At 38.9% G+C, this 12,634-nt stretch overlaps 1 protein-coding gene across 1 annotated transcript in view; it reads right to left on the bottom strand.

Moving 5' to 3' along the window:
- The window catches only part of TRIM66 (tripartite motif containing 66), a 49,839-nt gene that overhangs the window by 33,672 nt on the left and 3,533 nt on the right, over positions 1 to 12,634 (bottom strand). The window contains exons 2-3 of the mRNA XM_027737705.2: positions 5,468 to 5,571; positions 1,235 to 1,382 (exon numbers count right to left, since the gene is read on the bottom strand). Of these exons, the coding sequence (XP_027593506.1) occupies positions 1,235 to 1,382; positions 5,468 to 5,571 (252 nt within the window). The remainder of the gene's footprint in view (positions 1 to 1,234; positions 1,383 to 5,467; positions 5,572 to 12,634) is intronic.

Raw genomic sequence — 12,634 nt, forward strand, 5'->3', positions numbered from 1 at the left:
AACCCACAACTAAGTCACACATATATTTTCTTACCAGTATTTGTCAACAATATGAGTTAGTAATCTTAGATAAAGTGAAATGAAATTATAAACAGTTGGAGCCTCAAAACCACAGTCCTTATCTTGTCATCAACTCAAGAAGAAAGACATATTGTCCATCCAATCAGGGCATTTGAGAGAGGACGGGGGGACTTCAGTTTATATTATTCTCTAGAAAAAGACCCAAAAAACATTTAAATATAATCTGTGCTTTTTTATTATTACCATTCTTACAGAATTTTTTTTTTGGTTACACCCTATTTGGCAAAGGCATATCATGTCTCAAGTGCCTCAAACTCTGTTTGATGTGACCACCCAGTGCTTAAAAGAACTCCATCTATGGCAAGTACAAAGTACAAGCTTCCACAAGAAAAATCCTAAAGAAAAAAATTAAATAAAAAGTATAACTACTTGGCTATATTTATTCCTTTGTCTGTCCTTCATCTTCCTTATGAAGAAGGAAAGCGCAGAACAAACTCTCTAGCACAAATAAATTCATACCTTAGCAAAGCGTAAACTTAAATCACTGTATAAAATTGAAAAATTCTTATTTCAGGTTACAAATTGCTTACATAAGTTTAGGTTAGGATACTCCACAGCAGATTTCTGGCATATGAGTAAAGAAAATAAGGAGCAGTAATAGGAGATGGTAATACTTTCTGTGGATCATCATGGCACACGGATGAGACATATTTGCCAGTGGGTTTCATTTATGCTTGCTCATGGCAAGATACACTCAGGACATATGCTTTTCCCTCCAGGCTTAGAAAAGGAACATCCTGTGGTGATCACAGCCTTTTGCTGTCTGTGACTCCCTCATACACCTTGCCCACGTGCACAGGAATTGCTTTATCATAGTTTTCTGAATGAAATTACACAAAGGAGGACAGAAATACTAAAAGGGCAAGGCCTGTTGCTCTTGTAGCCTTCCTCACTCCACATATTGGAAAGGTGTGTGGAGAAGATCATACCTGTGAAACACAAATATCCAAACTTTTTCTAATACTGTGGAATACTGATTGTGGCAATAGCCTTAAAGTTGGAGAAAAATCACATAATCTCTCGTTGACAGGTACATAACCTTCTGAGTCAAGCAGCCAGGGCATGGTGTCTGTGGCACAGAGCCTGCAACTACTCCTTTTTCAACTGAATAACTGACATGAGAAGAAATGAAATTTCTGTGTGTGTTCAGTACCTGTGCAGCCTTTCAGGGATACAGACAGGAAGCGATCTCCAGTTTCCTTGCCATGTCTGTGCTCCTCTGTACACGAGCTGCACAGCCACTTATTGCATCTGGTACAGAGACTGTGAGCAGGTCTCTTCTCTTTACACATGGAGCAGCTCTAAGAACAAAAAGTGCAATTACATACAAGGATAACAAATTAACTGTACAAACTTATTTTTAGTAGACCATGATTCAGACTGGTAAGCTTAATGTTTTCTGTTCTCAGACTAATGCAATTCAAGTTATCTTAAGAGTCTGGTTATGGTATAAAAGGGAGAAGAATAAAATTAAGACTTGAAGTTTTCAAATAAAATTGGTTGTCTTTCTGTGCTTTAGCACAATCAAACATGATGCAACAATTATTCAGCAAAATTCTAGTCTCCATGTTACACATGAAGTCAGAAGAAATAATCATAATGACTTGTTTCTTGTGAACTGAAAAAGCAATGAAACTATGAAATAAGACTTGTTTGATTTAAGTTAAGGAGGGTTAGGTTAAAAGTCACTTTGAAAATGAGAGGCATGCTCTATCCCTTTCTGTTAGTGCTGTAGTACTTACTGATGGCTTTAACACGTCAAATGAGTGTACATCTTACTTTTATATATTTCTGTATATATATATTTACATAGACAGACACAGATATTTTCTACCTCAGAAAAGATAGTCTAGGTTGCCCAGTAAATATGTGGAATGTTAGAAAGTCCATCAAAAAGTTTTTTAACTAGCATTTCCTTTGTAATCATAGCATTATGCAGAAGCATTTTACCACATCATTTTAGTGTCATGCATTAGTTTCTGTTTGTCACTAATTATTTATTAAGGAACGGAAAAAAAAGTTGGTTATTTCTGCTTTTGTGTATGTGAAAGTAAATTGGAGCTATGTCAGCAGAGCTACTCTAAATCTATACTGCTTTATTTAAAATTAGAGTTTACTCTATTTGCTTTAACACTGTACAAACCACTCTTATCAACTCATTGTTCAAGAGTTTCTAAATATTCACAATTTTTTTCTAACAGATTGGGCAATTCTTGACAATAAGACAACAAAGCAAAATTTCAAATGTGTTTAATTGTCTAGAGAGGGAACTGTCTGTGCAAGCCATTCTGCTATTTTAGCCATTTGCTTATCAACATTTTTTTTCCAAAAGGTACATGTCATAATTTAAACCAAAAAAGCCTAATAAAACTTACATAACCAAAATGCAAAGCTATTTATGCTTGGGAGCAAAGCTGGTTATATAAAAAGAAGTGTCTAATTTAAAATGTAGGCCCATCAAGGGCCAGCTTAGGGATCAGGTCAAAAGTTGAGTGATGCTCTTCCTTCTCTGCAATAACCAAAACTGCTTAAACACAGGTTTACCTGTAACAGTTCAGCTGTCAGTCTGACTAGAATTTATGTTGACACTGCTCCATGTTAACATTACTTTTAAATTGTAGAGTGTTTCCAGAGTTACATTATTTATGACATGGAAATGGGCTTTTGGGCAAGAGATTCTGAACTGCATATTTTTTGAAACTCCTGCTGCTGGCATATAGCACATTCTATCATTCATACTTCACTGTCTCACACACTGAGAGACATCTTGCTTCCCTGACAGATTCCCATTTGAACACATTAGGTAAATTAAGAGAATGATGGCAGTTCATCTGTCTCAGCTAGATGACCTGGTGCTTCTCCTTTTGATGTCACCGATGGTGAAACTATGGCTTTAATTTGGGGGCTGATGGTAGTGGTTAAAGACAGTAAGCAAGCTACATGACTTGACTGTTAATAAAAAGGAAGTAAGCCAACGACTATGAGAATTTGCTCTAGGGTACTCATATGCTCCAGTGAGAAATATGCTTTACTGAACAGCTCTTAGGGCTCCTAAGGGATTACAGAAAAGAAAAACCTTCTTTTAAAGATGGTTTGAAAAAAAATAATCTAGTGCTTTTGAAGACATTAGATATTCTCATTTGATTTCCTTTCTACACAAATTGTCATTGAAAAGTAAATGATGCGAGTCACAGTAATTAAGAAATCCCAGTATAGTAAGTGCATTTTAAACGTTCAGCAATATCTCATGCATTTGCTTCTTCTCTTTGAAGAGTGCATGTGAATAGACCCCTTCTTGCTTTAGATCAAGTTATGTGGCACTCTACAAGCAACTTATACTTGAGGATGTCAATACACTTTGCTTGTATTGACTTTATTTCCCCAGAACATTTCATGGATTAGGTTACACATTATTTACTTTTTAACAATAGAAAAAAATGAAACACAGAAATGACTGACAGGCACTCAGCAATAGGACAAGGGGGCACGGGCTTAAGCTCCGCCAGGGGAAATTTAAGTTGGATATCAGGAGAAAATTCTTTACAGAGAGAGTAATCAGGCATTGGAATGGGCTGCCCAGAGAGGTGGTGGATTCACCATCCCTGGAGATTTTTAAACGCAGATTGGACGTGGCACTGAGTGCCATGATCTAGTAAATGGACTGGATTTGGACCAAGGGTTGGACTCGATGATCTCGGAGGTCTTTTCCAACCCAATCGATTCTATGATTCTATGAAGTGCATCCCCTCTAGAACTTTTTCCAACCATGTCGCTGGGAAAGTCATTGTCTCAATTTAAAGAGGTCTCAAGCCTTCTGCGTGGGACAGAACCATTGCTACAAATTGTTGCTGCCTCTACAGAGGTTAAGTGGAGTGGAAAGACATTTTCCTTAATGTAAGAAAGAGGATAAGTGTTCACCTCCACCCAAAGTTCCTGAAACTGAATATCCAATATGGCTATCTAGCTTCCTTAGGAATCAAAAGTGCAAAAGAGACAGACTAGGCCCAGAAGCTGGTGCAGAAGGTGAAGTCCTGTATCCCTGTTCCTTTGTTACTCTTCCCTTGCTTTGGACCCCATTTTGTATAAAACAGCCAGCCGACTACAGAATAATTTTGACAAGTTCTCACCTCTTTTAACTCCCAGCTATAGGTAATACTATCACATTCTGAAATCAATCTTGCTCCTGTTTTGTAACACAGGGGAAAGAGACACACCTTTTTCTGTCCTTTGTCCCTCCTGTCAACCCAAAGTAGTGGCAACTACAAAACTGCAAGAATAGTCCTGCCTATTAACTGGGTATTTAACAGAAGTGAAATCCATCTAGGTACAGTATCAATACAAGGCCAAGGTAGTAATCCTTTTTGTCTTCTGATTACCCTTTGAATCCATTCCCCAATGGGAAAATGCAATGTGATGTGGTTTTTTTATCATTAAAACAGACAATCAGAAAATTATAATTGCCCACACGATCTAATGGGTAATATTGTTGTAACCACTCAGTCAACAATCTGCTGCTGTGGCCAGCAGATCAAGGAGGCAATCCTCCCCCTCTGCTCAGCCCTAGGGAGGCCACATCCAGAGTACTCTGTTCAGTTCTGATCTCCACAGCTCAAAGAAACAAGAAGCTACTAGAGAGGGTCCAGTGGAGGCCACAAAGATGATGAGGGGTCTTGAGCATCTCTCCTATGAGGGGAGACTGCGGAAACTGGGCATGAGAAGACTGAGATGGGACCTCATTAATGCATATAAATATCTCAAAGGGGTGTCAAGGGGATGGTGCCAGACTCTTTTCAGTGGTGCCCAGTGACGGAACAAGGAGCAATGGACAAACTATAACACAAGAAGTTCCATCTCGACATGAGGAAGAACTTCTTTACATTGAGGGTGGCAGAGCACTGGAACAGGTTGCCCAGGAAAGTCATGGAGTCTCCCTCTCCGGAGACATTCAAAACCCACCTGGACACGTTCCTGTGCACCTGCTCCAGGTGACCCTGCCTTTGTGGGGAGGTTGGACTGGGTGATCTCCAGAGGTCCCTTATAACACTGACTATTCTGTGATTTTTTTACTTTTTGTTGAGAGCAGAAAGAGGGCAATGAGGAATCCAGGAGTTTCAGTATCTTCCTAATATATTGATTATGGTAGATACAGTAGGATCAATATTTTTAATTGGCTATTTGAAATATAGAGAGTGAAACTCATTCTTCAACTGAAATTCAAAAAGTACTATGAAGTCAGTATGTCCATCTCTAATAGTGAAGTAATTCCAGTGTTGCCTAAGCAAACTGTTGAGTCTGTTGTTCAAAACAAAATTTGCTCTGTTTTCAATGTTCATCTGGTACTGTTTCAACAACCCACAAGGCAACCAACTTTGTGGTTTTCACTTACCTTTGCCATGGCTGAATCACCAGTCGGAAAGTCCTTGAGGAAGAAATTCTCAACTACATCCCTTGCAAAGCAGGTCTGTTTGCACACAGGACAGGAAAGGATACCTGAATTTTTAAGAAAAGAAAACCATCACAAATAAAACAATGCACATCAGCCCTGTGAACCAGGAAATTATACAAACCACACTTCAGTATTGCGGTTTTTATATCTCACGTGGGCAGTTCCAGGAAACTAAGGCATCCTTCAAGCCCTAAGTTACATGTGGCTAGATCTAGTTCAATATATAGAAAAGAAAAACAAAGCAACAAAATCTCTAGAAAAACACTACAGTTCAGTTGACTTATTTCAATATTTATCAATTACATCTGTATGTCCAAATTAATTCATTAAGGCTTACAGATTTCATTAAAAAGGAGTTGCAGTTTAAAATGTATTCCCTTGTTACAGATCTAGTTGTGCTTTCTGATATTTTCTAAGGTTCTCCTGGGCCAGTTTTACATCACCAGAGGAACATTCAAGCATAAAACATACACTCCTTAATACTAGTTTCACGGTGCAGGATGCTATCCAAGTTAAGTGACAGAGGAGCAACATGCTGCTAGCAGAAGCAACAAGCCAGAACACAGGTAAGGGATGAAAAAAAAGTTTCATAAAGAAAAGTCAGAATTGCAAACCATCTATCAAAACATCACCACCCCTAAAGCAAAGCAAAGCAAAAAGAAGAAGAGAACAGTATGAACAGCAAAACCTGGTTTCACCATCATTATCTACTGAGCACAACTGGGATGAATCTCCGTGTCTGTCTGGGCTGAGAACCAACAGTTCAAGAAGGTGTCCATAAACGCACACCTGCATTTTTTCACCTCTGTTATTTCATTCCTTGACTTCCTGGGCTAGGACTTATATTTCTCTAGAAGTTCCAGTCCATTGATTTGGACATTTTTTTAAAAAGATAGTTCATGTTTCTGACCCCATTTCTGTAAGTTACTGTAGATGTGAAAACAGTCCTTCAGAGATGGTGGTGGTGTCTATTTTACCTTATCAAGTCTTTTTTTTATCCAAGATTTTCTGTCCTGTTGAGAGCAGAATTTCAGTGCTATGCTTATTTTGCCAAGTCACGTGTTTATGATAACTAACAGAATTTTCCATGACTAAATGGTGTAAACTCACTCAAAGTAAGATTTTAAAAACAAGATCAATGACAATATTCTTCTGAACTATGTTCAATGTGTTCTTTTTCCTTAACTAAATTTATTTTTGCATATGGAGAGTGTCTTGTAGTTAATTATACCTTAAGTTGTTTATTTCTCTTTGTATTAAATAGTTAAACAGAGACTCATGTTTTGAAGGTGCTTAATATCACCTGCTCCTTGGAATGTGGTTCCTGCAGTCTCTGACCAGATGCACAATACTAATTCTGAATTTCTCCCATTTTCACAGCTGGGTACTGTAGCTTTAACAGCAGCGTTTTACATTGACACACAAACCCCAAAACATTCCTACATTACCACTTCCGACAAGAGCACCACACAGTCAGATGTCTGAATATGTTCACTTTCATTCATGAATATTTTGAAGAAACCTTGAGTTCTGGTACATCTCCTTTGAAGAGTACACCTTACTAAGAACCACTTCCATGAGGTTAGGTCTCTTTTAGCCCAAATCTTACATAAAAGCAAAAGTATAATTGTTTACTATTTTTCAAGGTTGCATTTACAACACGGCTGTCATTTAGGGGCCCAAGTAGCAGACCATGGTGTACCTAAACTACTTGTTTAACTGTGCATTTCATACAACAGTGACTGTTCGTGTAGACACGAGAAGGAACAAGCAGTATCCACGGGCGACTGTGCAACTCAGCTACAAGTCATCCCAGGGGAAAGGGCAACACAAGCAATTGCCAATGCTCTGCTCATCTTCTGGGGGTGTAACCTGAGTCTTGTTTAAGTGTATTCTGGTGACAGGAGTTACAAAGATGATAAAAACTTATCTGATAAAGATGCCAGTGATGGCAGAAAGTTGTAGAAGTCTTTTAAACATTTCCTCTACTTTGCACCCTTAATATAAGGGGTGCAGCTGAAAAGATATCTTAATCACCGGTAATTTTTGTAGCTGATCATGTCTTCATATGTTACACTCTAGGACACCACACTAGGTCACACTGAAACCTCTCCATCTTTTCCCAAATTAGTGTGTGTGTGTGTGTCTTTTAGATATCTCTTAACAGCTCAGTTCTCTAGAGAAATGTCAAAACAGCAGGAGCACTGCAGTATGCAAGACAAGCTGTGTTACACTGTCAGTGCCCTCCTACTCCTCGGAAATGGTGCATACTACAAGCACTAGTGAATTGTAGTGCTGATTCCTAGGAGGTGAAAGTTCTCAAGTTTCCCTGTGAGCACTGTACAAAGTGCCAGAGTTGCAAGAGCAGCAGAAAGAAAAAGACAGATACATTGTGACTGAAAAGCCAGGAAGCAAGATACCTCCTTTCCAAGCAGGTTCTCAAATAAGTCTCACGGGACAAGCTCTAATTCTCCGCGTGGTTAATAGGAAACCATCTCCTGACTTCACAGAGAATCGCCTTGAGCCCTTTGAGACTTGGAAGCAGTTTCTTTCTCCCACAACAGCATTGCCCAAGCAGGGCCAGTTCTGGATCTGGCAAATGCTAAGAGAAGCCCTCCATACTGACACTACAGAATACACTGCAAATTGACTGAAGGGGAAATTATCCACAGGTTACTTTCTGAAGTAAGAAATGCATGACTCTCACAGTTACTCTTTCATTTACATGCCACACGAGTGAGCACACAATCTTACACAAAACATTTCTGGGAATAGCTGCTCACTGGGAAACAAAAACATAGAACTTTGCCATAGCAAGGACCACTTCTGTCTGCACACCACAGAAGACAAATAAGTTAACACTGAAGTTACTATTTTATTTCATTCAGTTAGTGTGGAATGTTAAATCAAATTATATCAATTGAATGATACTTAATAGAATACTTATGGCCTCAGGCATGTTCATGTGAACTTTAAATTCTGCTAATTTGTTACAAACCAGTGAAGTATAGAGTACAGTATAATTAGAATGCATTAATTTGATAATGAGCAAGACCGTCTTTTAAATGTTTTTAAATTAAAAAAATTTAAAGTGAACTTCAATACTTTTCACCCTTAGAAAGCATAAATCATGCATGGATTTCAGTTCTGCACAAAAGCCTCCTTATATATTTTGAGAAATGCAGCGGTATTAAGAAATGTGAAACAGCCAAGACTTTGAAGGTAGATGACATTACTGCTGATTACAATTTTATGATTATATGATTATGGTTACTGCCCCTATGATTAAGGGATATCCAAAAGTGATGCCCTGAATGCCACGGCACAATTTTTTTCCCCAGGTTTCATATCCAAATTATGCTACTGAAATCAGTGCTGTTCCAGAGATAGACATGGAGCAAGTTACATGCACACAGATCAGAACTTGGTATTAAACTCACTACCACAGACCATCAAGTACAGCTTTGATTGTGTAAATGTCAAAGTGTATCTTAAATATCCAGGTAACTGTAAATTATAATGATTTAAAAGCTAAAACTCCCCTGAGATGAACATAAGACATGTAGAGCCTTCAGCTCAATTACAAAAAAAAAAAAAAAAAGTTCAAAAAAAGAAGAGCATAACAGTTAACAGAAAAAATGATGGGGACACCATAGCAATACAGTATCAGAAGTTGTCTCCTACTCATAGGAGGGTTAATCAAAAGCACCTTCTTACCTGTCCTAATACTGAATTCTATCTCTAAGACTTTATTAAAAGCACAGGAGACAGATTTTCATCTTGCTAGAAGAGGGCTTACCTGGATGTGGTGGCTTGAGAGATCATACTTGTTCAGCTAATTTGGCCTATTTGATACCTTTTCCATTTAATAAAAACCTCTGCTCTCTGGAAGTGCCCAACCTTTTTCAGTATAAATTCCCCAAAGAATCTAGTGTTAGCCTGGCATAATAAACACACTGCAGAATGGTTTGCAAAGCAATTAACCTGAAATTAAGCAAACCTCACACACGTATTTACAAATAGTCACAAGCAGCAGCTACATCAACACTACAAGGGGAGTGCACTACGTTGTGCTTGTGCTCAGAGTGCAAATCACCAGTAAAGTACAATTTCCTAGAAGCCCCTTACCTGTGCTCTGGATAAACAGTTAGAGAGCCACCCACAAAGTCACCTGTATCAGGGAGCAGCTGTTAAGAGCTGCACACACAGTGTGCTCCCTGGAATCAAGCTGTGCCACGATGGAAGACTGAAGTCACTACACCTTTCATGGAATATCTGGGCATGCACCCCCTTCTTTGACCTGGAATGCTGACAAATCAGCAGGGAAGAAAGATGTACTGGGCCACTACAAGGTGCAAAGTTTTTCTCCTCTTGCCACCTTTCTTGTTCATGCCTCTCAGATTCATTCAGGTCTCTGATAACTCACCTTGGTTGTATTTTTCCTGAATAAAAATCCCATAGTTAAAATGAATACCAGTATCCTACTTCCCTTCTTGCCTGGGTCTTCTCTCAGTCCTCAGAAAAACCTGGAGCAAGTGTTCAGGTGGAAAGAGAAGAGCTTTTCCAAATCCTGATTGTAGCAGGTCTCACAATGCCATTCACTCCCACAGTACTTTTTCCAGGCCATTCCCTAAATATTTTCTTGCCTTTCTACCTTACCACTGCTTTCAAACAACACCGTTAATCTGTTTTAAGAACCTATACTTGGCAGACAGTTCATTTAAATATATCATTATTACAGCACTGTGGGTGAAGGGAAGAGTAGTCAGAAGCCCTAGAGACTCACTGTTTGCACGTATGAGAATGATGCAATTTCTGGATCTAAGCAGCAATTCAACATGGAATTACAGGATTTGAACAACAGTTTACATATTAAGAGATCAGGAGCCAAATTCAGCTATGGTGCAATCATGATGCCTAAAGAGAGTCCATTATTGATATCAAAACCTCTAGAAGAAGCAAAGAGCTGAAAGAGCTGTTGACATGCTCTATTTTTGCATGGAAATTAAATTGGCAGGAAGGAGGTAGGAACATTTGCATAAATTATCTTTTAGAAGTTCATGGATTCCTGCTGTTTGGCACTTGAAATCATTATTTATGGCATCACATTTCACTGCTACAGAGATGACCATGAATTCAGAAAGTCTAGCAAGAATTCTGATGTTAGATTTCAGCCCTGCTTCATTGGGATACACAGAATAAAACCCTATTTCAGGATTATATGAGGGGACAAAACACATACAAGCTATTTGCAGTGTATTTGAGTTATCAGCTAGTACTGAACAACCACTGGAGACCACAGTGTACTGAACAGACTCCCACAAAGGTTCATCACATGTGGGATTTAGAAGAATAGTCTTACACTGACATCCTTCCAGGGCCCTGCTACTCCTATAACTACCATCCGTAGTAGGATAATGCATCTGAACACCACCACAAAAGACAGCAGTACTAGAAGTGACAATATCTCTGTGTGTAGTTATGCTTATGTACAGGCATCTCTGAGCCCTGAAAAGCTTCAGCAGCAGATGTTTACTTTGCTGAATTGGTCTGCAGCCCTTTTTCACAAGCCACACATTTATCTCCATTCTCACACTCCCATCAGCAACAGTAACTCAACAGAGGGTTAGGCAAAAATGGAAATTCAAAGGCAGAGAGTCCAGTAGTCAGACACAGTTAAGCAGCCTGAACACTGCAACTCCACACCTGGGATATCCAAGATCAGCTTTCAGGAAAACAACCAACTTCTGCCATGTAGTGTTCAAGCCCTAGTTTCCCCCAGGTCAGATCTCTCACATCCCACAGCACTTTCATTTCCATTAATGAAAGTTGCCACACTGCATTAGACCCGGGGAATAGTAAGCAGACATCAAGGTAGTGACTCTCAGATAGTGTGTTCCTTTGTAGAAGCACAAAGAAAGAAAGAACTAGAATTTTTGAGCGCCCTCAAGTATTTACTCCACCTATATTGCAGCAATCTAATTTGTAAGTGACAGAGCTATGGATAATTTGCAGCAATCACCTCTGAAAGTGCAAAGTGTAACCTCTCCACCACGTATGGACACCGAGTACAAAGACCTTTTGAACATGAAAAGCCGCAGCTCACAGTTTTGTTTCAAGGTCTCCCAGTCTGGTCAGGTTCAAAAAGAAAGAATCCTCAAGCTGGCCATCTCAGAAATAAATCAATGCAGATAATTAACTTATTATTATCATGAGAATTGATTAGCATAAAGAAACAAACAGTGGAGGTACCATACACACCACATTTATACTTGCTGTCCACATGTTGCACCTATTCCTCTGCTCTTTTTCCTCCAACAACCATCAGAATAATTATTCTCAGAGAGCATTAACTACAGCTCAAGCTGCAGGCATAATTTACACTTCCTTGGAGACCCAATTATAGGTTATAGGAAACAGCTTTGAAGACAACCTCCCACTCTACAGTTTCATATTTATATAACTAAACCCCTCATTGTTTCACTTGCCTTTTGGATCTGGCAGCTGAACAACACAGTGCAATGGGATGAATAACTTTAAATCCATTTTAAGATGACTAAACATACACATTATGAACAGTTTCTGTCTTCAGAATAACCTTTCTACTTCCGTTTTTAGATGTAAAACATGTATGTGGTGTTAAGTGGCTCTAATTAAAGCAAAAGGGTGTTTTCCTTCAGAGTTAATAGATGCATTGCATTGCATCACTTTCCTTGTATGAGTGCATCAAAACATATTTTGAGAGTCCTGGAGACACCACAGCTGCACCAACACCAAGGCAGCCAAACTGTCTCACTGTAAGCCTAATTATGGTTTAAAGAACTCTGTCAATTTTATTATTATTATTATTTTTGAATACAGACTTAATACAAGCTAAGGCACTGTGTGTTGACACCTGGAGTCTCCTTAAGCCAGTACATCATAGTTCTTATGCCAAAACTTCACACTGAAAATGAGTCTAGAGCCAAAAGAGTCCTAGAGCTCAATCCTTTTCTTGAAACAAACCCCCTTGAAGATATCTCTGACCAAATTAAATGTAACTATGACCAATGCCTGGCTGACATTTGGATGTGCCTCACTAACAAGTGTTCACAATTAGGGATGCAT

The sequence above is a fragment of the Pipra filicauda genome, unplaced genomic scaffold, assembly GCF_003945595.2.
Source record: "Pipra filicauda isolate LSUMZ 115617 unplaced genomic scaffold, ASM394559v2 scaffold26_size5592650_pilon, whole genome shotgun sequence".
Classification (NCBI taxonomy): Eukaryota; Metazoa; Chordata; class Aves; order Passeriformes; family Pipridae; genus Pipra; species Pipra filicauda.